At 50.4% G+C, this 25,112-nt stretch overlaps 1 protein-coding gene across 14 annotated transcripts in view; it reads right to left on the bottom strand.

Moving 5' to 3' along the window:
- MACF1 (microtubule actin crosslinking factor 1) overlaps positions 1-25,112 on the bottom strand; it is a 160,091-nt gene that overhangs the window by 2,005 nt on the left and 132,974 nt on the right. For 7 of the 14 annotated variants that reach the window (XM_068917704.1, XM_068917697.1, XM_068917696.1 and 4 more), the window contains 29 exons: positions 24,122-24,353; positions 23,152-23,378; positions 21,984-22,106; positions 21,777-21,878; positions 21,236-21,337; positions 20,956-21,129; positions 20,694-20,849; positions 20,339-20,536; positions 19,547-19,675; positions 19,059-19,232; positions 18,055-18,210; positions 17,693-17,899; positions 17,440-17,559; positions 17,044-17,213; positions 16,670-16,829; positions 15,730-15,924; positions 14,641-14,769; positions 14,098-14,241; positions 13,624-13,812; positions 13,157-13,274; positions 12,372-12,535; positions 10,958-11,120; positions 10,542-10,696; positions 10,181-10,255; positions 9,357-9,374; positions 7,100-7,217; positions 2,941-3,152; positions 2,178-2,288; positions 52-175 (listed from right to left, as the gene is read on the bottom strand). In XM_068917704.1, the coding sequence (XP_068773805.1) occupies positions 52-175; positions 2,178-2,288; positions 2,941-3,152; positions 7,100-7,217; positions 9,357-9,374; positions 10,181-10,255; positions 10,542-10,696; positions 10,958-11,120; positions 12,372-12,535; positions 13,157-13,274; positions 13,624-13,812; positions 14,098-14,241; positions 14,641-14,769; positions 15,730-15,924; positions 16,670-16,829; positions 17,044-17,213; positions 17,440-17,559; positions 17,693-17,899; positions 18,055-18,210; positions 19,059-19,232; positions 19,547-19,675; positions 20,339-20,536; positions 20,694-20,849; positions 20,956-21,129; positions 21,236-21,337; positions 21,777-21,878; positions 21,984-22,106; positions 23,152-23,378; positions 24,122-24,353 (4,345 nt within the window). Of the gene's footprint in view, positions 1-51; positions 176-2,177; positions 2,289-2,940; positions 3,153-5,582; positions 5,747-7,099; positions 7,218-9,356; positions 9,375-10,180; positions 10,256-10,541; positions 10,697-10,957; positions 11,121-12,371; positions 12,536-13,156; positions 13,275-13,623; positions 13,813-14,097; positions 14,242-14,640; positions 14,770-15,729; positions 15,925-16,669; positions 16,830-17,043; positions 17,214-17,439; positions 17,560-17,692; positions 17,900-18,054; positions 18,211-19,058; positions 19,233-19,546; positions 19,676-20,338; positions 20,537-20,693; positions 20,850-20,955; positions 21,130-21,235; positions 21,338-21,776; positions 21,879-21,983; positions 22,107-23,151; positions 23,379-24,121; positions 24,354-25,112 lie in introns of those variants that run through there. The other 7 variants (XM_068917710.1, XM_068917709.1, XM_068917708.1 and 4 more) reach the window with 4 other exon arrangements.

A 25,112-nucleotide genomic window follows, 5' to 3' on the forward strand; every position in this document is an offset into this window, starting at 1 on the left:
TGGGAACAGCGGCGGCCGGAGTTTTTAACGTTTGTTCCTGGACTTACTGACCTGCCCGACTGGTTTTGGCACCTGTAGAGACCGGAGAGGAGCTGTTACTGGTGTCCCCAGCGAGGGAGGTCCGGCTGGAGTGGAAGGTGGGTCGCTTCAGCTTGCTGCCCGCCGACGGAGTCACCTTGGAACGAAGAGCACAGAGAGCATCTCTCAGATGCCGCGTGGGCAGGCTGCCTTACCCGATCGACGGCACGTCAGAGATCGCTACCTCGGCAAAAAGATTTTGAGACATAAGAAACATCCATCTTAATGGTCAAGGAGGACACAAGTGCTCATTTCAAGCAGCAGCTGAAAAACAGCCTGGATCCTGCGAATCCCGACAGCAGTTTTGTGCACGGCAGGTTGACGCACAGCTATTTCTGTTCGTTTTTAAAAAAAAAAAAAAAAAAAAAAGCAAAGCTGCTATCCATCCGGAGGACCACAGCATTATCTGGGGTCTAAAACTCCCCAAAGAGAAAGTGAAATCTTGCAAAAATGTGTATTTTAGCATCTAAGCCACCCAGGACTGTTTTGGAAGGTTAAATACAATGCAGTACTTAAAAAAAAAAAATATATATATATATAGTTGTAGGAGCGCATCTGTGCTGTGCGATGCTGTAAGTCAGAAGGACTTTCTCCTGGTGTACGTCCCCTGGGACAGGTCCGTGCACACACACAAAACACTGCGCTGGCTTCCAAAGGACGGACAAATGCAAACAAGGAGGCACCAGCGACGACCGAACACACAAAACGCAGCGGAACGGGAAGCTCCGGCGAGGTGGCTTGGGTCGCCCTCCGCACCCTGTGCGTGTTGGACCGGGTCGCTCCGTGACCTTTAAGATGTTGCGGACGAACACGGGGGAAAGCAGCACGACACGCAGCCTCCTCCCGCCGGTGCGGAAGGACACAGACGGACAAAAGGCCGAGAAGGGCGTCGAGGAGAGAGAGGGCGCCTGGATCCAACTGCAAAGGGCAGCTCCAGTTTCAGATGCAAACCAAAGCTTTGGGTTCGAGGCAGATCAGCGTTATTGCAGGGGAGCAACTGCCCGAGGCGTTCCCAGTCCCTCCGGCGGGGACCAGCGAGCTGCAGAGGTGACACCGGAGGGGCATCTCTCCACGTACTTCAAAGCAGCAGCTGGAGACGTTTCCCTCCACTCCCTGTAATTTGGAGACTTTTGGAGAACTTAAGAATCTCTGAATCGCATGAAACTGGAGCTACGGTGGAGGACAGGGCAGCAGAAGAAGGAAAGCCAAGCACTGGGCTTCCCTTCTGTCGCCATGGGAATTAAATTCAAATGACAGAGGATCGTGAGGGTATGGTTTTCGTTATCAGAGATTTCCATTCTGGTCCTTGATCCTACATTATACAGAAGTTATAGCAACAAGCTGGTAATTTAGGGCAATTCAGAAAGGGCTCCTGACCTTCTGAGGATTAAAAAAAAAATCTTCTTTGCTTGAAAATGCTTTCAAGCAAGATCGAGTTATTTTGACAGTGCAAACTACCATTGAAGTGAATCACCAAAATCTACCAGGTATTTCTTATCACCACCAATTCACAAGATCGGGAAAGTCCACGAGGAGGCTGAAATTTTAGGCAGATTGAAGTCTCAACACGAATTCATCTTGCTCTGAACATCAAACACAAGCGAGCCTGTGATCTTACCAGACATACCATACGTGCTTCAACACAGTGATAACTATAAGCACTTCATAAAAATGAAGGCAAAGTGGTTACTGTGCATGCGCTGTAGCTGATTTTCAAGTCTTAACTCGGCTGTTGGATTCCAATTTTTGCATACCAATCGTGGTCTTTTTTGAATACATAAAAGCTGTTAAAGCTTGGAAATTTCCTCTTTTTTTTAAAGCACAACGCGACAAATAATACTCTTTCCATTTGAAAACAAGTAAATATTAATTGCAAGCAGACAACTCTGCACATTGCGTTTTGTTGTAAAGGTTGATGTTTTGTTTAAGCCGAGTTAGAAACCCATGAAAAACGCCAACAGACTCAGCGTTAGCTGTGCTAACAAGCCGCTGGTCTAACAAAAGGAAAAGCATTAAACAGGAAAGGAAGCAGGACTTTTCTTTGGCAGCTGCACTCCGGCCTTTCAACAGGTCCTTGGGACTAGGAGACCATACTCTACCTCGGTGCTCGAGAGCTGGAAGTCGGAATAATCGTATCCCCTCAGAGGGGTGCCCGCTTTACTGTTTATCAACCAGGGTTTGTCATAACATCGAGAGAAGTGATGTGGAGTCTGTGAAATGGAAAATCCAAAGAGAGAGTGGGGAGAAGGGGGAAGAGGTGGAAGTGAGTGAAAAAAATGAAACAGAAAAGTATCTGGAATGGGAAAAAAATAAACAGCACAAAAACAAAACAAAAGAACCAAATGGAAAATATATAAATTCCAAAAAGAAAAAAAAATCAAAATAAAACATGCATGGGCGAACGATGTGGTAGGAAAGGAGAGACAACGGGAAATCACTTCTTCCTCCGTGCTAGCCTGATGGCCCAGCTCCAGGAGAGCAGCAGCTGGGGAAGACAAGAAGCCTGGCCGCTGCTCTAGGAGCACAGCTGGCCCCTCTGCTGAGCCCGCTCGCACTCAGGACAAGGAGGTCGCCTGCTAGGAGGAGCTCCAGTCACAAGCACGGTGGAGAGCAACAAGATGACGACCTGTCCTGAACACGAGTGAACCATCCTGCCCCAGTCCCGCGCGCCAGAAGGGTTGTCCCTGCGTTGGTGTCACGCTCCACCACCATGAACATCTGAGTAACCATTGAGTCCTGAACCCCAACCTTCCCTCTCCTCCTCCATCCAGATAGTCATCTCACCGGAACGGGTTTGGAGGCCACTGCTTTCTAAAGGAAAGGAACAGAAAGCTGGAGAACAGCTTGAAGTGCAACCCCTACCTTGGCTCCGCTGGCTGGTGTGGCCGGAGAGGAGGGCATGGACGCACAGCTGTGGTTGCTCTGGCTGGCACTAGAACTGGATCGAGTTGGGGAGGCTGCTCGGGAAGATGGTTTTGACCTTCGGCCCCGCGACCGGAACGGCGTCATTCCCTGGGATGCCCCCTCTGGCAAGATGAATTTCTCTCGAAGTTCGAGGTTGGTCCGTCCTCGTGCTGCAAGGGAACAAAAAGGTCTCCTGAGATCTGTGGTGGTTTGTGTGAATTCATGACTGTCACTGAGTCTCAGGAGGCTGGAAACGTTGGAGCGTTCATCCTTGCAACGGCTCGGAAAGGCCATCTCCGAGGGCGAGCAGGTCCCCTTGCTGCCCCTCCTGCCTCAGCAGTGAGACTGCCCCAGCTCTCTCACGCCATCCCAAGTATCTCACGTCACAGATCGACTCTTTGAAAAATTGCCCATTAGAGGCTGCCTGAGACCCACGAACTCATCCTGGATGCTCTGTTATTCTTTAGTACCCTTTGGGGAGGCACCTACCGCAGCCTTTAAACAAGGCGCGTTACAACAGCAGCTGATATTGTTTTTAAAGTGGCTTAAAAATACTAAGAGCAGCTTTGAAAGGTTGTGATTCTGCTCTGGCAAGAAAGAGAGGTGACCACCACCCATTAAAGGCCAATTTTAAAATTTCCATCCAAACATCCCCAAGAGCTGGAGGGTCTCCCTTTGACAAGCAAGGGGAAACCAAGCAGAGAAAGGTCGGCAGACTTCAGCTCCTAGGCCAACCGGCACGTGCTGAAGTATTTCAAAGTTGTGGGGTATAACAGAGCAAGGCCATGCAGAAAGCCTCACGGAACAAGGCAATTTTAGAGTCGATGCATTACAGACCAGAAAGCCAAAGAAACACTTGCAAAACAGAAGCACCATGCTGAGATAACCCAGTGATGGAAATAACTTTGATGTCAGCGCTCCAAAACATCTGCTGCGAAGCATTAACAGGGGAGGCCCGAGGAGCAGGATTGCAATAGTAAAACCCTAGAGGTTACACCAAGCAAGCAGCACACGTTGTGAGTCATGCTGATTTCAGCAACCACCGTTAGGAAACAGAAGTAAAGAATGGTTAAGCAAGAAAATACATCCAAAGCAATTAATATCTCCAAGACCCCGGTGAGATAGGGACATATGGACAACAGGCCCAACCGCTTCAAAATATGCAGTGAGTTGCAGTAAAAGCTTCTAAATGCTCCTCTCCTCCTAGAGCAACCGAGGAGCCGGGGTTGCCGCCAGACCTTGCTCTGAGGCCGCTCAGCACTGCTGGGGAGGCAGCAGCTGCAGAAGATGCAGCTGGACCTGGCTCCAGCTGCACGCTTGTTTTTTCCTTTCTTTAAAAATAACCTATATATACACGCCAGCTGTTGGACTCTGCCATGTGGCTTCCTGTCATGTTAATTAATGTCCTAGCGCCAGCTAAAAGTTGTCAAATGATCTCAGGGACAAACACGGCATTGCTGGTGACTTTGATGGCTGCATAAAGCAGCAAGCAGTGGAATAACAGGACTCAGGCTGGTTATCTGTGTGCACCATGGGGCAACAAACACACCAAGCACAGGGCCAAAAACCATTTCAGGATTGGCAGGGGAGCAGATGAGTTACCCCAAGTTCTCTGGCCATCACATGGGCTTTGTTGGATAGCATTAGAAAAGGAAGAGCCGGAGATGATATGGACATGGAGGAGAGCTGCACATGGAAGAAGAAACGGGACCTGAAGGGTGCTCTTGCTGCCAGAAGTCACCCGTGGGGTCACATCCAGCTCTCACGTCTGTCCCCTGATCAAGGCTCTGGTGACCGGTCCCAGCAGAAGACCAAATCCAGCACAAAAGTGACTGACTGATAAGGGTCTCAAGACCGAATGTTTCAAAAACGGAGCTGATCCTGACTCCCCAGTGTGGTTCGTGATCCTGGTGTTCGTTATCGGGGCAGGATGTCCCAACCTCCACTTCCAAACGTTTCTCATCAATGCAGCTCTCAGGGGACCACATTCCAACCCCCAGTGGGAAGAATGGCTGCTACCTGGGAATCACCTCTGGACACTGAGTCCCTGGGCTACACCGATCCTGCACAGCCTTCCTTGAGTCCTTTAAACGTGATCCACCCTGCTTAACCTCGATGCCAAAGGTGGAAGTCCCCTTTAGCCCATGGGAAGGCAAGACAGGCTTCTCCGAAACGGCTCGGCTCTCGGGGGGACGGAGCCAGCCCCAGGAGGGGGCTCTGCCTTCGTCGCCCACGCGTGCAGCTGGGGATTTAGCTGAAGTGCTTACATCAGGCACTTAAATTAAACCCAGACTTCATTTTACTAGGGCTCTGTACCTTGGCATGGTGGACTGAGCGCAACACTACCTCACGGGGTGCCGTGACAGTAAATACACGCAGATTCGAGCTGTTTGGTTACTATGGTTATGGAGAGCCATGCAAAGAAAAGAAGGCAGGCTCCATCCTCCCGGACAGGACGAGGAGGCTGCAGCCCTGGCCGGCGGCGCGGCGTGCAGCGGAGAGCGGGGTCCGCAGCCTCTTACGAGGTCACTCTGCTTTGGAAACGGCTGAATTCGCCAAAACCGCTTAAACGGCCCCGAGCAGTGGGGGCCATGCCGTCTGCAGGGGAAGGGAGGTTAGAGGCTGGGGAAGCAAAGCCGTTCTCGCCGGTAAGATCGGGGGCGCCGGGGAGGGGAGGAAGCAGAAAAACGCCAACCTATCGGAGACTGACTGGCAATCGATGAGCTGGAATCAGAGCGCTTTATTTTACCTCCAGGGTGGTGAACTAGAATAAAGAAAATACACAGGAGACAAGGAAACGAACAGAGCAGGAAAAGGCAGAAATTGGTCAAGAGCGAAGCGCTTTGAGGGCAAAGGGGGGACTGGCGGCCGCTGGCGTCCCCACGCAGCGGCGGCAGGGCGGAGGGAGCCGGGGAAGGCCATGCCCTGCAGCAAAGGCGTAGCGTGCACACACAGAGCCTCTAGGAAACTTTTGAGCCCTAAAAACACAAGATCATATTTTTATTCTTTTATTTTTTCTCCTTTCTAATGTGCCGCTGCGTCTTCCTCGAGCTGGATTTGTCTAGGAGTTTCTTGCACTTGGATTTTACCTGCATTAATGCTAAAGTGAAACATCTTTCTTGCTTTGCTGCTGGGCGTTCACTGGGACACAGCTGTGCAGCGTGACACTTACACTTACAGCAGGATGCGGTGCCCAAAATCCCCCAAAGAAATCCAACCCAGCCCCAAACAACTCCGTGAGCGATGCTGTCTAAATGCAGCCTCGTTAAAACTCAAATCTGGCACGTGGCAATCCAGAAAGAAAGGAGAGAGGGCCAGGTTTTGACCATCACCGACAGAGCGGGGAGGAAAAAGGCATTTTTAAGGCGCTAGAGGAAGACCCAGGACTGGCAGCAGATCTCACTGCAAACAAGTATTTACGTTGCTCAGTGTTGCACAGCTCAGGGTTTCCAAAACAGTGCCTTATGCCGCCGCTCAGAAGGCAGAAGACGAGCTGAGAAAATTTGTATTAGAAATGCATTAGATGTATATCAAATAAGTCATTTAAAGTCACAGGAGAGATGACTCCTTAATGATGAGGACTAGCCTGAATTCTCAGCACACCAGGGCCAGAGCATGTGCGGCCAGCGCCAGGGGTTCAAGGATCCTGGGCCACAGCATCTCCTCCCCAGTGGCTCAGATCAGGATTTTACAGCCGCCTGGTTTTGAGGTCACTTTTCAGGTCACCTTTACAAAGTTTACTTCTTTATCCAAAGAGCCCTACATACACAGTCAGTGCTTCAAAGCACAGCTAAGATCCTCCGTACAGCAATGCAACTCCGTTTGCTGGAGTCTTAAAAATAACAACACGCAACCCTTTCCCTCTCCGCTTAAGAAACCTAGATGCAGCAAGATTTGCTGTAAAATTGCAAGATATGGCAGCACTAAGTTTTGTGATTTCTTACTGATCCATTTTCTCCAACTCCTGCCTGTTACTGGGATAACCCAGCCCCACTTTGCTGGAGTATCTAGTATCATTTGGCAATTTACAGTCAGTGCAGACAAAAAGCGTCTCTGGTAAGTTCTCAGGCTCACACCAATGGAAGAGAATGGAGTTAGAAAACCAGAACTGTCTTACCTCTGCAAGGATCATTTTTCACTAAAAATTCATCCAGGGCCATCCATCCTCCGCCAACTCGAACCATGACAGTGCTACGCAGAATACGGACCAGCCGCAACTGCTGGGAATCACCAAACTGCAGAACCAAGAAAGGAGCAGGTCAGACAACAGGGACATAAATGGAAATGCAGCTCTTTTCCAGAGCAGGCTGCACCAGAGCAAAGCACAGGTCACAACCGGGACTAGACTATTTAAAAAACTCAGTGCAGTCCCAAATGTTTTTTCTGATCTATTAAATACTTTTGCGGTTTCTACAACTATGTTCTTCTGGAATAAATGCACACTGGCACCAATTTACAGGATTTTTTCTGCTGCATGACTTTAGGAAGATGCAACTACCAAAATCATTTAGTTTTAAAGTTGAAGGTTTTTTTTTTTTTTTAAGCAGCAAATGAGAATTTGGAATTCAGTTTTTGGATGGGTTTTCTCAGCCAGAATTGTGGTTTTTCCCTTTATTATGAAGAAAACAGAGGCAGTCAATGTACTGACACTCCTGGTGCAAGTCCACTCTGAGAAGAAATGGCTGATTCGGATCCCCGAAGGCTGGTGAACCAGCAAGGCAAGCAGTGCTGCGTCACCACCGAGAGAGAAACCTCTCACCAAGTCTGAAGTCCAGGTATCTCCCTGAGCCTCAGACTTGACCCCACCAGCCAGAAAGCTCCCACCGCAGAAACCGTCGCCCCATGAGGATGTTTCAGTGAGTGCAGAATGATGGGAATCCACGGAGGAATCCAGCAGCGATGTTGATTAGTGATTGCAATGTTCATTAGTGATTTTAAACATCTGCAATTTCAAACAAGTGCACCCTGAATCAGAAGCGTGTGGCTGATTTCTCAAGGCTCCCTCTTGCTATCCTAAACCTCCCAGACAGCCAAGCCCAGGCTCGTGGCTTCCTTCTGCATGAGGCACTTGGCAGGGCCTGAACTGGACACCGGGAGCCCGGCTCAGAGGCAGCCGCTTTGCGCCCCGGCTTGCAGAGCACGTGCTCTGATGAGAAGATAAGAGAACCCCTCTTTGGAAGTGAGAGCGTCTTCAGAACGATAAAAAAGCAGTAACATGTTCCCTGGGTAGGTAAGAATGCAAAAAACAGGAGACAAAATGAAAACAAGAGTCCAAGACAGGTCTGGATGGGGCACTGCAGGCAGAGGGGGCGAGAGGCAGCGCAGGGGGCTTGGCAGACCCGTCCTTCCCGCAGGGATGGGGCCCGGGACCGCGCTCCAACACAGCCGCCGGGAGGGGACGAGAGGGCAGCAGAGGTGTCTTTTCCACCCTCTGGGTCCTTCAAATACCTAGCTAGAAGCTAGTTCAGATACATGGGCACAAGCAAGGCAGGCTGCAGCGTCGCAGAGCGGACAGGTCTTGAGACAGTTTAGGAGCAGAGCTCCTCTGATCTGGGGAAAAACGGGTGCCATGTTAACTCTCATTTGCACGGCCGCAGTTAGCTTTTCAGTTGCCTTTGAAGCTTTTCCTGTCTGAAATGGAACCAGAGCTGTCTTGGATCCGTTTGCTTTCGAAACCCAAATTTCTTTCTTTTCAGGGCATCGCATTTACGGAAAGGCAGCATCGCACCACATGAACAATCGCCTTTGTTGTTCGAGCGGGGGCACGCGCTGCTCCTGTCCCAGTACCAACACCCGAACCAGCTGGCAGCTACACACGTGGCAACGCTAACCTCCGAGCAGAGCAGTAACGGGAAACACGGAGGTTTTGAGAGCCTTGCTCCAGTTAGGAGTTACTCAGTGGGTGTAGCAGGGATGAAGGTTTAGTTATCGTTACCTACGGGATTAAAATATGTGGATTCGGCATTCTCATTCCATGCGGATCGCGACCCAGACGCAGCCAGAGCCTGGTACACAGTCCTGGTGCAGGAAGTTTTACTCCTAAGATTTTGTAAAGGCTGACGGTCCACCCAAGGGGAAAACAGCCCTTGCGCAAGCTCCTCAGAAAAAATCTCTCAATTTGTGTCAAGCCCAATTTCTTCTATTGAACTTTTGCCTTCTTTCTGCCCAACTCCGTCGTAATCTTTTCGGATTGCGCTCTCAGCTCGCGCGCTTTATGTACCAGGCTCTGCTGAGCAGCACAACAAGCTCTACACCGCAGCACTGAACAGATCACGTCCTCCCACAGCACCACAGGACAGACGGGCATTACGGACATACAGCAAGCTACGGTTGTTAAAAAGAAGTGAGAGACAGCATTACAAGGCAAACTGTACCTGATTGCCGAGGAAGAACTACGGAGACAGACAAGTGTTGGAGGGATACGGGTTGGGGAGGGGAGGGAAAGGAACATCAAGAGGAAGAAGAGGGGGAAGAGAAACAAGAAAAACATTTTATGGGATTAACAGTGCAATCATCATGAAAACTGTTAACTGCAGGTCGTTAGAAATCTGTGGATTTTATGCTATTCGGTTCTAAAGTAGACGCTGCAATTCGACACACTGAAATTCACCACGCGAGCCTGAAATTCGATGCGGCCAAAGGGGACGAACTCTGCGTTTCAGCTCCGCCGTGCCAAAACGCAAGTCCTGAAAAAAAGCGCGCAGGAAACCGGGCAGGTTTGCTGCCAGTTCGTTTCAGAAGTGAATAATTTGAAACATAAACACGCAGTCCATTACAAAGAGATTCTTTAAGGAAATTATTCTACTTCTTTAGAAATGAGCTAAGAAAAACATAGGCGTGAGGTACACTCATACACGAGAAAAACTTCAAGGCAGCGGCTGTTTGGAGTGAATACAACATTTCATGTGGCGAGCGGGCCGGGCTCCCCCAGAACAGTGCCACTTTTATATTTGCCCGGCGCTCCCGAAACGGGGAACGCCCTGGGAACGGACCGAGCGCCGCTGGCTGACGTGGGGAGGACAGCGCTGGGCAAACAGCGCCGGAGCCGCCGCCTCCCGCAGACGGCTGAAAGGTTCGGTTGGCTTCGGCTAAGCAGAAACCACACACTGAGCACCTCTCTTTGGTAGCTTCCTCCCTAGGCATGAACCGAAAGTAGCATTTGTGCCGTTACGGCTGAATTCGGGCCACTCTCCCTTACCCGGTATTTGTTCTCGCCGATCTGCTCCACTTGAAACCTCTTGGCACACTTGCACTGGGCCACTTGTCTCGTGACCTGCCGGTGCAAACGAGCAAGAGTAAGAGACAGGGCTTCTTCTACCTCCTGCCCGGGGCAGGAGTCTCCCCAAGACAAGGCACTGCTTGGATAAAACGGAGATCTAAGCAGCCTTCCCTTTAAAAATTAGATTAGGCGGTAGATGTGGTGATACTCGGACAAATTACTTTAGGTCAGCACCAACACAGGCCTTTTTCTTCCTCCTCTTTGTTTTCTCCAACCCCAGCTGCCAAACCACAGCCTGACCCACCCCAAACCAGAAGGCCCATCTCTCTGGGTCCTTTACCTCATCTTCGATCTTGTCTGCGTCAGTGGTGGGGCGGTAGGCATCCTTGTTAGGATGGAGAGCAGCCACAAACTCGTAGTAGTCTATGTAGCCGTCCCCGTCACGGTCAAAGATGTCAGCCACTGCGGTCATCTCCAGCTTTGTGGTGGGGAACTCTGCAACGGGGAAGGAGATGAGTAACCGATGCCCAAATCTCGCCTGCCACCACTGGTGGCTGCAGAGTCTGAACCCCAGGCCTCGAGCAGCCTCTTGCCACGCTGAGGTGGCTGTTTCCCCATTTCATTTCACTCCTGCGCACTCTTGGCAGAGGACAACCCCCTTGGACTCCCACCTTGTCTCTGCCACCAAGGAAGGCTCCCCGAGACGAGGGGCAGCACGTGCTGGGGGCAGTTGGGTCGGAGCAGACGAGGACTTACTAGAGGCCAGGATGCCATCAATAAACTCCTGCCGGGTGATTTTTCCATCTTGGTCTTTGTCGATGCGCCTGAAGAAGTCCATGACGCGGGATTTCTTGTGGTTCATCCAGCGCATGTACTTCTTTCGCCAGACGTCGAAGTCAAAGTTTGCAAACTCCTTCAACTGGAAGAAAACCCACGAGAGTCAGCACTGGAAAACGCCCCCAAAACCCCCCAGCTCTATGACAGCCTGAAACGTCAGCCTTGGACAAGACCGTGCCTGAACTCTAGGTGCTAACTCTGACCCTTCCCAAGCGACGCTTCCAGGAAGGTTTAGCTAGCGACTGCTGTCAGCAACAGGGCCGGTTAAATCGACTTTCTGGGACAGAAGGACACACAGCGCAGCCGACAGCCACCGCGGGGAACGGGCGTCACGGAACCACCGACACGGGAGGAAGCACCCCCAGGCTTGCGTACGTACAGACACGCGGATAGATCAGCTACTTGCACACAGACGCACACACACATCGGCTGGTTTTAGACATTTTCGGGCGCTTTTCCCCCAGGATTTGGTCTAACGGTTCCCCAGTCTCTGCCTGGGTGGATTGCCTGTTCCTGTCTCAGTTTTGGGCACCCATCTCCCCAGTCCCTTTTCCTCTAAGCAAGTGGGAGCGTTCTGGCTCGTCTGTCCGGAAAAGCCAGCAGTGTTTCCACCAAGGTGAAACACAACTTTCCTCCCTGGCTAAACGGTGTCCCTTCCCTCTCCCCGAGCCCTGCGGCACACGCGCCAGCGATACCCACGCCTCGTCTCTGCAGCCCACGCGCGACGGACCACTCGCCCTCCAGTTTAACTTAACGTCCTTCCCCCCTGCCCAAAAGCATTCCCAAGATCCCACTACTTAAGGGAGCTCAGAGCAACGTAACGCAACATTTTTAGTGCTTTTTTTTTCCCTCTCTCTAAACATTCCTGGAGTTAAAAGTAACGAAGAAAAAAACATTAATACGTATAAACTGAACTGACCTACAGAAAAAGCAACAGAAAACAAAAACACTCACTTCTGGGCATAGCTGCTTTGTTAAGCATAAATAAAAACAAAAATTACATTAGATGTTTGGAAAAGATATATACAGCACCACGATAATTGTTAAGCTGATTACTAGGTGTGTAAAGCAGGCCTGGCTTTCGTTACCTCTAAAGATACCGACCGCAAGGGCACAAAGCAGTTCATTAATGTGCAGTTAATTATAGAAGGTACTTTTCAGCCTTAATATTTCAGAAGGCATTTTGGCATTTTTAGCAGTGCAGCAGTGATCGTCTGCAGGACCGGGACAGTTTAAGAGGCAGCACTAAGGTAAGATGCTCCTCGCACCTCCTGCAAGCAGCCCGCGGGGCAACGCTGCCCCGGCCCTCGAGAGAGCACTGCGTGGCCGTTACCTCCTCGAGGCGGTCCAGAGCATCGTTGAGTTTCCGCTGCCGCTCCAGGGCCAGCAGCCAGACCTGCTGCCAGCGCGCCGAGAGCTGGTTGATCCGGGGGTTCTTTGTTTCCGACTGGGAGATAATGGGCATGGTAGGGGGGGCTGCCTGGCTCAAAGATTTTCCTGGAAAAAGTGAGGAAAAAAAAGCATTGTTTCAGGTAACTGATGGGTACAACAAATCCGAATGGTCCAAGAAAAGGCAGCAGCAAAGTACACTTTATATTTCATACAAAAAAAAACCCTCCCACAGGCTTGCCAGCTGCTTTCTGAATAGAAACGCAGGCTTGAGCAATGTTCCTAGGAGGGAGGACAAGGTGACAGCTTTGCACCCAAATCCCCCGGTGCTCCCATCCACCCCTTTGCACTAGAGTGTTCCCAAGGGACTCTGGTTTCAAGGAACAAGTACAAAGGGAAAATCTTGTTGCCGAACTGCAGAAGGAAACAGGAGAGATGCGGCTGCAGGAGCTTCCCAGCACTGCTGAGATAAATAAGACGCAGGCAGGCTGGGCCAGGGCTGCTGGTGCACCCCTCCGCAGAGGTGCGGCACGCCTCCTTTTTGGCAAGCACCACCCGCATTTTCTCCCCCTCTGTCTTCACAAGTTTTAACTGCATGCCAGGTGGCCGTCAATGCAGGATGCCTCGTTAATTGACAATCAACTGTGATTAGTTTCCTACATATTTCATTTCCCCCCCATCATAGCACGTGCTGCAGCGAAGGTTGTGCATCACAAGCAGGGAACGTACTGTTGCTACGGGATTTCTCGATGAAAGGCCCGTGCGTGGGTTCAGTAGCTTTCCTCTTGTACGTCTTCGTGACCCGGTCCACATCCGGCTGCTTTCGTGTCATCTCCTCCATAAAGGACTGTCAAAATACAGGTGAGATAAGAGCAGTCGTCAAGATGTGCTCAGCCTCGAATTGCCATCGCTCTGGATTCTCACTTGGACACCCCAAGCCCATAGAGGACACTAGACACTAATTATGTGGCCTTGTGGGAAAGCTATTGAATAGCTCTGGCTTTCATCTGCAAGCCTGAGTCAGGCCCTTGGGCTGGCTTTGTTCATCAGTGACAGTTCCGGGTGGATAACAAGCTGTTTTAACAGGGACGGAGAGTGAAGTCTAATGCCTCCTCCACAGAGTGGCAGGAATAAAATCCCACCTGCCCCTCTCCCAAGAGCACAGGAAAATAAGCTGCCTTCAGCCCTGGGCTTACCTGGTGCTCAGCGATGAGGGCTTTGACCTGATCGATGTTTTGTGGCATTGGCTCCTGATCCTGCTGAATCAGTGTCGTCTCAGCCCACTGGATCCAAGCCAGGAGCTCTTCTAGAAGCTCTGCATTTGCCACCAACTCCGAGAGTGCAGACTCGAGTCTCTGCTGGTGCTGCTTTGCCCATGTGAGAACCTATTGGAAACAGAAGGGTCACCATCAGCCAAGCACGGCACACCAGAGGGGGAAAAGCCAAGAGCAGAGGCATACTCCGGGAACGAGGCAGCAACCTCTCCCTAGGTAAGGGACGTGCTGTCTCAGAGCTGATCCCAGCTGGTCAGACCCCATCATCTCTTAACAGTCTCTTTGGAGTAAAGCCTGGCCGAGTCCAACGGAGGCCCCACGAGTTCAATCCGTCACTGTCCCAGCAGTGAGAGCGTGCTCCTCCTGACTGCCGGCTGGCACGGCCCAGAGACTCACCTCCTCAAACCTGGCTCGGATGATGGTGATCCAGTGTTTAATGGTGGTGATGCAGTCAGGATGGCACGCGGCCAGGATGACCTCTCCCATTCCCACTGCCGCGTTCACATCCACTCTCTTCTCCTCCACTTTCTTCATGAACTCCTGGAAGGGAGATATCCACAGGAAGGGCATGAAGGGCTGGCACAGCAGCAACAGCAATCCAGGTCCCTCCAACCCCACCTCTACAATCTCCACCCTACATCTACCTGCAAGCTCTGCAAGAAAACACTTTTCATCAAGGTTATTTAATATGTATTGTTTTCCTAATCACCTGGGGTCTTTTACTGTAAAACCAGTTTAATTTCTCTTCACACCCTTCAAAAAGCAGGAACTTAAACAAGGCCCAAAGGGATTATTTTGAAACACTCCTGCTTACAAATTTTCCCTACACTGCTTTAAAAAGAAAAGGCAACGAGCAGCCCTTTGCTCCTAACGTCCACCCTTTACGCTGAGGGCAGCTCCGGGCCCCGGTGTGCCTCGCATTTCAGAGCTGCCCGATACCTTGTGAATGTCAATGAGAGACTGCAATGCCTCGGCGTCATCGGGAAGCGCGCCCCGGAAGCGGAGGGTCTGTTCAGCTTCTGAGAGCCACTCCAGCAGCATGTGCACAGCCGTCCTGAACTCCTCTGCCTACGGTGACACAGAGCACACGCATTAGTCCTCCTCCTCCTCCTCCCAGAGCAGCGTGGCGTTTGATTCGCTGCTGAGAGCTGTAGAGACAAGGGGCTGAAAAGGTCTTTTAAAAAAGAGAGGAAACAAAAGACCCGACTGACTGTTGGTCTGGATTTATACAGCACCAGCACAAGAGTCCTACAGCTCCCAGGAGCTCCTGCCGGCCAGCTTGAATCAACAAGCAGAGGTTGGGCATCTCCCTTTCACTCTCCTCTGCATCAGCTGCATTGAAGAACTGGATGTTTTTTAAAACAACACAACTACCTGTATACTGATCAATTTGGCATCTTGGTATTTTATTCTGCAGTTTTTCCTATTTGATATAAAATCTACTTACAAGCCTTTTGACTTTTTTTAAGCTTTAATCTAGGTCTCTTTCTTGTACTGGACATCAGCAAACCAACGTCTGAATAGTCCCTGATCACCTGGCGACTCACATCTGCCTGCTGTGCACATCAGTGAGATCTTTTCAGCCTTCCTTTTCAAATAAGCCTTCAACGGCTCTTCTTTGGGAAAAAATAAGGAAATAACTGACGCCATCCCACCACTCGCAGTTCTGACCGTTAACTGCTGCAGGACTGGCGTGTCCTGCTCAGCCATCCTCAGGGCGAGGGAGGCGCTTCCAGCACCAAAGCACTAGCGTGGATCTGTCCTGTCAAAGTACTTCCAAATGTTCTGACAATGTTCCTCTGGGGCATGGGGACCTATTTGCCATTTTCATAAAGGCACAGAGAGGTTAAAGAGCATGGCACAAGTTACACAGGCAACTGGCAGGGCCAGGACCTTCGCCTGGACGTGGGGAGGAAGCATCCCTGACATCTTCTCCAAGGGCGGTTGCATCGAACTCCAGGGCAGGAAAGTAGACTACAGAGAAAGCTCTCAAAAGACCAGAGTTTCCAGCTGTAGCCTTTTGCTCACCTGCTTCAAGGCCTGTTCCAGGCGGGTTTGTTTCGACACGGACAGTTTGCACACTGTGTCCCACCGGTTGCTTAGCTCCTGCAGCTGCACCTTGACCCAGGTTGTGTCATCTCGGCTGTTCTCGATGAGCTCCCGGCCGGAGCGCTTGAGCACCTGAACCGTCCCTGTGCGCTTCCCCAGCTCCTTCTGAAAGACCTGCAGGGCAAGAGGGCAGAAGTCAGTCCCAGGGGGGAAAATCAGGGGGTCACAGTTGAAATGGTTTGCAACAAGGGTTTACCCCCACACTCCTGGGTGCACATCACAGGTTCACCATAGCCCAGTTATATGGGATAAGGGCAGGCTAAGAGCTAGATATCACACAGAGCATCTGAATATGTTCCAGGGTGAGTGCATGTGGACAGCCTGAGCGCTGCCAGCAAAGGTAAAACTTCGAGGAGGACAGGAGCCTGGAATTTCGACCAGAGCAGCCTGCAAACACTGGCAGAAATGATCATGACCTGGAGGAGGGTAGGCCCTAGCCAAGGAGCTCGCACTGCAGTGCAGTAGCTGCTTTGAACAGAAGCCCAAGCCCTGTCCGGGGATTTGAACTTATGACCTAATCCAGCAGGAGGAGTGCCAATTTCTAAGACACGCTGGAGAAAACTGCCAAGACCACAGTTTAGAGAGGATTATAAACTCAACTGCCTCTTCAAAACTCAATAGATCTGTCTGATAATGTCTGGGAAGAACAGAATTCCAGGTCCTGTAGCCTTTCCAGCACCATAAAAGTCTCTTTGCAATCATTTGCCCTGTTATTGCCCTCCTTGTCCACCACAGCAAACCAAAGCGTTGAGACATGCAGCTCTGCAGAGGTACCAACTCTGGCTCCTCCATTATTTGGTATTTGGGGAACACAAACTCCACTTACACCGTGGAGAAGGGCTGGAAAAGGCTCTCTCACCTTATGAGCATCCATCAAGTTCATAACCAGATCCAGGTCACCATGGACAGGCTGGTCTTCAGCTAATTGTGGTTCCACCTTGTAGAGCCAGTCCACCAGGGCTTGTAGCGCATCCATGAACTGACCGGAGAACAAGAGGGCTTCTTCCAGTTTGTGCTGCCTGAAGAACAAACATCCATGTGAACTTTCTGAAATCAGGAAGTGTTTCTCACTTCACCCACCTCCTTTTGCCACGGCCCAGTGACTTCCCCCACCCATCACATCTAATTGCCACATTACCAGCCTCCCATCCTGCCTCCTCTGCTTTGCTTTTCCCTTTGATAACGGTCCTTGACAAACAAGCACCGCTACTGCAGGGTTCTGGCTGGACTTACCTTTCTACAGACTTGCCACACACAGTGTCCCATTTATCCCGGACTTCTCCCAGTAAATTGTCCAGCTTTTGAGCGTCATCTGGAAGCAAGGCCTTTTCTTTGAGGGCTCTGCCAGTCCTGATTGTGGTGTCATAGACTGGCTGCTTTCCGCCCAGCGTCTTCTGAAACTCCTGCGTTTAGAACCAGCAACAGGGAAGGGAAAAAGAAATTGCTTTAGAAGGCCTGACCTCGCAAGGAAGATAAATGGCTCTCTTGTGCAGATCCACAGCTATAGGTTTTCCATTGCAGTAATGGAGGTGGAACATGCCATTTGCCACTGCTGCCTTGCTCTCCCTCCCAAGGAAGGAAGCTCCCTTCCACCCCAGCCAGTAGGGTTTCCTTTCAGTGAAACCCTACCTTGTGTTTGGAGAGCTGGAGCTTGATTTTGTCAGGATCATTGGAGATCTCCAGCTCGGAGTCCAGGTGATTCTCTGCATCTTCCAGCCAATCAATCAGTTTTTTCCAAGCTTCATGGAACTGAAACGAAACAGGAGGCAGTTTGAGGCTTAACACTGATGCTTTCCCCAGTCCCTTTTTCTGTCTTATGACCTTCTGTCCCGCAAGGCTAGCAATGTCTCAGGGTTTGTCCCACCCTTTCCACATTTCTCACCTGCTTGGCTCGCTTCCTGGCATCATCAAGAGCTCGGCCCCTCTCAACAGAGCGCTGCACAACCTTCTCCCAGCGCGACTGGACGCTCACCAGCAGGTTCTTTATCAGAACCACATCCTGCTTTTGACTGAGAAACTTCAGCTGGTTCCCGGTTTGATCCAGCTCAATGATCTGATCCCGATGAGCATTCACTTCATTGGCAAACACCTAAGAACAGCAAAGATTTACTCCCGTATGTAAAGAGAAGGACTGGACAGGCCTGAGAGTGCCTTAGGTAGAGAGGGAGGATGAAGGTGCTCGAGCTCCCTACACCCCAGCTCTGCTAGGGAACAGCTGGCCGGGCACTCACAGCCCCCAGGTACCTTGTGCTCATCGATCTGGGCCAGCACGGCGTTCAGGATGAGGCTGGGCGGGGGCGCGATGTTCAGGCTCTGCTCCGCCAGCGTGAGCCAGTTGATGAAGTCCTGGAGGGAATTCTGGAAGTCTGTGGCCAGAGCGAGCGCTTCCTCCAGCTTCGACTGCCGCAGCGGACGCAGGGAGGGAGGGAGGGAGGGAGGGAGAGAGGAAGGGGGGAAACACAGAGTGCTAAAGTTCACAATCTGCGGTTTCACAGACAGAGGCAGGCTTTGTATCCCTGATGAAACGAGCCTCTAATGGGAACCTCATCAGTTCGGCCAGGGAACATGACTTGTTTACCAAGGGGAGGCGATTTCAGTGAAAGCGGCCCGCTTCAGAATCAGCTTCTTTCAAAGCAAATGGGCAAGAATCGTGTATGAAAGAGGAGACAACTCCATTATCAACACACAAGCAGCTGCGTCACCCTCAGCTTCCCGAGAAACGGATCACCATGGGAAGAGCTGCTCAGGAAATGGAAGGTGGATGATATTTTGATGGCAACAGCTGCAGCACCACAAATTTATTCTGGGCTGAGGCTACAGCGTCCCTTGTTTTATCTCATCACTGGCCAAAACACGAGAATGGAGTCAGTTCAGAGGAGAAGTTGGCTGGCTGTCTGGCTCAGAGGACCAACAAAGTGTGCCTTTCAGAGCCGCAGGAGGTTTCTTCCCGCCTCTCTTCTAAATTAATCCAAACACAATTCTCATTTTCTATGTGATTTAACCGACTCTTATGACTACCTAAGAAAATAACAGCTTGAGCTCGGCTCTCAGCATCATTTGAAAGGCAAATTCAACCTGTGCAACCAAGGGAGAGGTGGCCTAAAAAATAATCCTGATCTCCAGCTCGGCCTGGCTCCACTTACTGCAGTAACATCTCCTCTAGGAAAGCAGAGCAGCAAGAGGGAGGATCTACTCTCTGATCAGCTTGTGGGGGGCAAGAGCAGATGGCATCTGTCCGCAAACCCTACCTTTCTCTCCTCCATCTTGGTGCTGACCAGGCACCATTTCTGCTCCAGCAGCGCTACGCTCTGCTCCGTCTTCGAGCCAGAGCCCGAGTCATCACGGTTCAGCAGCATCAGTCGCCCCTTGGCCAGCAGCTGGCTGTACATGTCCTCCTTGGCTTTCAGCTGGCTGTACAGCTCCTGCAAGGAAGGCAGCACCAAAGACATTCGAGCTCAGAGAGGGGCCTATGGCTTGCTGGAACTCAATAAATTCAGAGCAGGCAGCAAAGTGACAGCAGTGGGTCACTTTGCACAGAGAGAGGTGCTTAAACCAGTGATGCTGTGAAGTCCTGTCCCAGGCAGGGAAGAAAGGAAAAGAAGAAGAGACCAGAGAAGCACTCGTCTCCCTCCCCTTCAGACTCTGGCATGCAATGGAGAAATTTTGACGCCGAGATTTGACAGGACAGACAAACTGGTTGAAGTAGAAGCGTTACAGATCTTTACGAAGAAATTACCATGTGGGCATTAAGTTGTTCCCGGGCAGTTTCTGGCAGACCTCCTGTGGGTTTCGATGCAGACAGTTGGCTCTCCATCCTCGTTAGCCACAGGAGGAAGTCTTCAATCTCACCATGGAAACCCTGGGCCTGTGGGGGAACATATAATGGGCCATGGATCAGATGACATCAGCCACCATTGATCATGCGCCAGGGTTAACGCTATGTTTGCTTCAGCATTAGATAAAGAGGCAGAACAGAATTTGACAGCACATTAAGAAGGGATATACATGGTACCTCCTTAACCACACAGCAACTCTGGCAAACAAACGTAACACCGTTGGTTTTGCAAACAAAAAATTGCTGGCTCTTAAATCTCACTTTGAAGTCAATGCATCCCTGGCTCGAAAAGGTAAAAAGCCACTCTCTAAAAAGCCTTTGTCCTTCCATCGTCAAGCCTCATCTTCATGTTAAAAAGGTATAATCTTCCACTTCAGGATAACAAACACACGTGGACTATTTTGAGGTAAAAACAGCAAAAATAAAGCACTCCACAATTGTGTCACATGGCAGAAGATGGGAGGTCAGCTCTGACCTTGCAGAGTTCATACTCTGCGGCAGAAGTGCATGGTCTTTGCTGCCTTTCCAAGAAGGCAGAGAGTCATTCCCAGACAAAAATGAAAAACTAGCACCAAAAAAAGCCCAAAGTCTCTAACTTCTGTTACTTTCACTTTGGGAAGACACATTAAGTGGGAGCAGGCCCTCAGCGGTGCTCCTCTGCCCAGGCAAATCCCGCCGGGGAGCGTCCCTGACCTGCTGGAGCGTCGACTGCAGCTGCTGCTCCCTCTCCTCTGTCTTCTGCAGCACTGACTCCCAGCACGAGTTCAATTTCTCCAGGCGGCTTCGCAGGCTGCTTGCGTCATCTCCCGCGCTCGACTCCAGGAGTTCGTTGCCTGCTTTGTTCACCGTCTCCACGGTTGCTTGGTGGGCCAAGACATCGTTCTTCAACACCTATGTGAGACATGGTGGGTAAACGTTCGATGCGTCTCTGAAAGGGCCTGCTAACTCCAGCACGCTCTCACGGGTTCGAATAAACTCAAGCCCTTCAGGGAAAATAAAATCCTGCATCAGGAATGGATTAAAACCTGTCCTGAGTGGGAGTACTCACGTGGTGCTTTGCGAGCTCAACCTCGATCACTTTTGGATCTCCACTGATTGGTTTCTGTGCATCTAGCAACTCCTCAGTATGGGTTAGCCAGGCCATCAGCTCTGCTAATGCGTGTTGGAACTGGCCAAGTGCTAAAAGAGCAGCTTCTAGCTTATGCTGTTCAATGACAGGGAAGGAAAAGGAAAGTTTAAGTCAGGAAGGAGTGGGAGCATCCAAGTGAATTTCAACTCTGCATTTCCAAGAGCCCAGATCTTCTCCGTACCTGTCTGTGAGCAATTTTCTCGCCTAAATTCTCCCAGAGATGTTTCAGCTCTGTCAGTGGCTCTTTTATGATGTCCCTGTCTGTCTCATCTGTAGCTTTTTTTAGCATCAATTCACCTTGATGATTAAGCTTTTCCATCTCGATCTGCTGCTGGTAAACCTCCATTTTAAACTCCTGCCAAAACAAGCCGGACAAAAACCAGAATATAATGAATCATTTGAGCGTGAGTTTTACAACGCAAAGTAAGCGTTAGAGAATGAGTCTGATTCCAGTGGCATACCTTCATCTCGTTCATTTGCTCTTTAACTGTGTTGAGGTCAGTGCCGACAGGCGACATGTTGCAGAGTTTAATCACAGCGTTGTCCAGCCAGTCAAACATTGCCTGAAATGAGTGCATGCATTTAACCCAGGAAAATGCAAACAGCCGGTCGGGGAAACAGGGCAGGTGCATCTGTCATCCTGCAACCACACAACTTTGCTTTTGGACAGAGAAGCCTGCTTGGCCAGCACATGCTTTTGCAAGCTCTTTTGCCTCCTCTCTCCTACTTCCAACGTAGGGAGCTGACTACAGTCAGGCTCATCTTGCCATTTTGTGCAGAAATGAGGATGGATTTGGGAGGACCAATAGAGTCTCAAATATTTGCTCTATTCCTTGGACCTGGTTGTAGAGCTTGGCCTCTAACGGAGGCTGGAAACACTCACACAGGAGACCTCTTCCCACTCTGCATTTGTGCAGTGCCCGGCACAACTGGGGGCAGAGGATTCCCAGTGATGCTCCTAAGGTTCACCCACAATACAAACAGCCTAGCACTGCCTCTTACTTGAAGCGTGTCCTGATATTGCACAGCCGATTGCATGGCTTCTTCGAGCTTTTCAAGCCTCTCCTTCCAAGTCTTGTTTAGATTTTCCCACGCGTTGTTCATCTGCAGAACACAAGATTGACCACAAAATTTGTTAGGCTCTTCCACTTGAGCTCCCACTTGCACTTACCTGATTTTATCTGAAGGAGAGGCTGCTGTTTCTCCTACCTCATCAATGCTCTTTTTCACTTCTGGTTTCTCAGTTTCGCCACAGGCAAAAATTAAATCAGTTCCAAGGAGTCGAATGAACTCCAGCTCTTCATGCAAGCCATCCGTTTCCTCTTTAATAGTCTGCAGATAACACAGCGACAAAACAAAAATGTTTATTATTAAATGCTCTTCCAAAAAGTCCCCTGGTGCATAAGTATAGGAGGGCTAAAGCACGGCGAGTCCTTCTTGCTCTGCGGCGTCCTGCCTTCTGGCTGAACAAACTCTGGTAACCTCCAGCCCAAAGCCAGACCACTACCACTACACTACAAAGATGTAGATGGTTTTCTTGCTCACCAGCATTGCCACGGCCAGCCTGTTCTGCCTCCACCTTCGGTCACAGTGGCAATGCTGCTTGCTATTTGCAGGGTTTGGGGGAACTAAAATAAAAAAATCTGTATTTAACTTGACATGTGCCTGAACTGGCCTCACTGCAGATTATGCTGTTTTCAGGAGTATTTTGTCAATGCAGCAACCGCTTTTCAAGACTTAATGGTGGTACATTGAAGTCAGAATGGTTATAAAATGAAAATAAAAACGGCAAGAACAAACTTAGCAAAGAGCAAGGCATAAAGTAACATCCCTGCTCTCCAAGGCCTAAGTCAAGTCGATATTCAAACACTCAAAGCGGATTTCACCACGAGATTTGAAACAATCAAACAACAACACACATATCCAAGTCCGTCCAGCTTTAGTTATCTCCACTCTAACCAAAATTCAGATATACACTTCCCACACGACATAGCACTCAAATGCCTTCTACGGAGATGGGGAGCAGAACCATGCAAACTTCCACATCACTCCAACAAGTGGGCACACAACGCTGACCACATGCTTTGACAATAATTTCCCAAAACAGTAGCAGGTAAAGTGATTTAAGCATCATTTCCTTGTCTGGAGCACGAGCAGCTGGAGGTGGGGGGGAGAATATGTAAAATACACTTCTGTTTTTTTTTTCCCCTGCAGTTCCAAATTACAATGTAAATAATGTTTCGTAATCAGACTAACTGCCTACAAAACTGTTTTACAGCCATGTTTGGCCGTGCCCATATTCAAGATCTACACCAGTCTGCCTTACAAGCTGGGTGCAAACAGGCTCCAGACTGAGATACAGCCCCATAGTCCTCACCTCTGCCGCTTCCACCTGCTGCTTGATGATGGATGGATCAATGCCTGGGCTCTCCAGGTCGTGCACAATGTCCTGTGTGTCTTTGATGGTAGTCAGGAGGGCTGCCATGTCGTACCAGAACTTCTCTGCAAGCTCCAGGACGTCAAGGAACTTCATTTCACGTTCCTCAGCCCGAGCTTTGATGTCTTCCCAGAAGAAGACCATCTGATCCAACTTATCCTGGATTACTGAGGAAGGGAATGAAAACAATCAGTGACGAAGGAGCCTGTCCTATTTGGCCACTAGGAAACTGTTTTACAACTCAAAGCATTTTGCAAACACTTTCCACTTAGAAACAGCCAGTAGAATATTCTAATAAGAATCAAAGATGACCAGGACTATCAGAGCATTAACTGAGAGAGATACTGAGGGACTGGAGAAACTCCAACTTGCAGAAATAAAGCTATTATTTATGTGCAGGCAAGTTCAGGACAAATTTGCCCACGCAGTCTCCTCCAGTGAACCTCTCTGTTCTGGCTACCTCTAGCGTGAAGTCTACACTTGATCAGTTCACGAGCTGCCTACGAAGGTGCCAATTAGCATCACTTGGGCTGACATGTCTTTTTGTGCTGGGGGTGCTCCTTCCCAACCCCCATTAGGGGTTGAATCAACACCAACAAACCATTTCAAAGGGGCCACCAGCAGTTGCCACGAGAGAACAGCTCACAGCTGAACTAGGCTGGTTTAAACCTTAGCCTGAGCAGTCACAAACCTTTCTTGCTCCTCTGGTTGACACCACCCTGCCTGCTCCAGATGGATGCAGGTACCTGGCTCTTGCTCACAGAGAACCCAACCTCTCCAGGGCCAGGAGACCCTTGAAATACAGCCCTGGGACATCCGCATGGCGCTGGAGCCACGATTTGGGTAGGATATAGAGAAGCAGAGGCAATGCCAACAGCAAACGTCTCCTGTTGAATCCACCCTGAGATACCTTTTGCCGCCAGGTCCTTGTCTGCTCCCTGCGATCTCCCGATCAGCTCTTCGCCGCGGCGTTTCAGAGCCTCGAAGGAGGGCTGCAGCTTCTCCAGCTCCACGGTGGCATTTTTGTTCTCACTGATGCACTCCCGGATCTTATCGACCTCTGCGGGGATCAGCGGTGGCATGTGTAGCCGGGAGGAAAGGGTCTCCAACGTCTCCAGCATCGGCTCGATCTTATCATGGAACTGGGGAGGAACAAGTCCATTAGGGTGAGCAAGAGGAGATTAGACAGCACTGCATCGCTCCCAGCGTGTGCAACAGCCCCTCAGTGCTGCACCCTGTGGCCTCTTTAGAGAGGACAAGCATTGCCTGCAACAGCAGTTACACCTGCAGCCTCCTGTTCATGCCTGCCCCTGCTTTTATTTGCTGCTTACAGCCTCAGGCTGCACCAGCTCCGAGGAGTCAAACAGTGCGTCAGCCAGACGTGCTCGCAGAGCCAGCACGGGCGACTGTGAACCAAACATGGCAGCGACGTGTCATGACATTCAACCCTATAAAACTCGTATTTTGACTGCTGTCCCACTTCTTGCAAAAGGGCAGCACGACAGGAAAACTGAATCCCTTTTTTTCTTTTAGCATCCACGCAAAGATGCTGCTGGAAAAGTGCCTGTGTTTGGTGCCGAAGGAAATCTCCGCTCAGTGCAATGCCAGTGAGGGAACCACCTTGACGCAGTTACTGCGAGATGGTGGGAGGCCGCATGCGTGTAGAGTGAGCTGCCGCAGAGCTGGGGCTTCGACAAAAGCAGAATCAGAAAGCCAAGAGTGATAAAGGAAAGGGGTCTGGCAGGGTGTTTTAGAAAAGTCAACTTTGGCCTTCAAGACCCGAGATCATCTCTGCTGCTGAGGACGAGGACAGCATCCTACTGCGGCTGCAGCCCACGTGCTCCTGGGGCCCTTCTCTGCGGGACACCAGCGCCTCCTATCCCCATGTCCCATACTGACAG

This window comes from Struthio camelus, chromosome 23, assembly GCF_040807025.1.
Source record: "Struthio camelus isolate bStrCam1 chromosome 23, bStrCam1.hap1, whole genome shotgun sequence".
In the NCBI taxonomy this organism is placed as follows: Eukaryota; Metazoa; Chordata; class Aves; order Struthioniformes; family Struthionidae; genus Struthio; species Struthio camelus.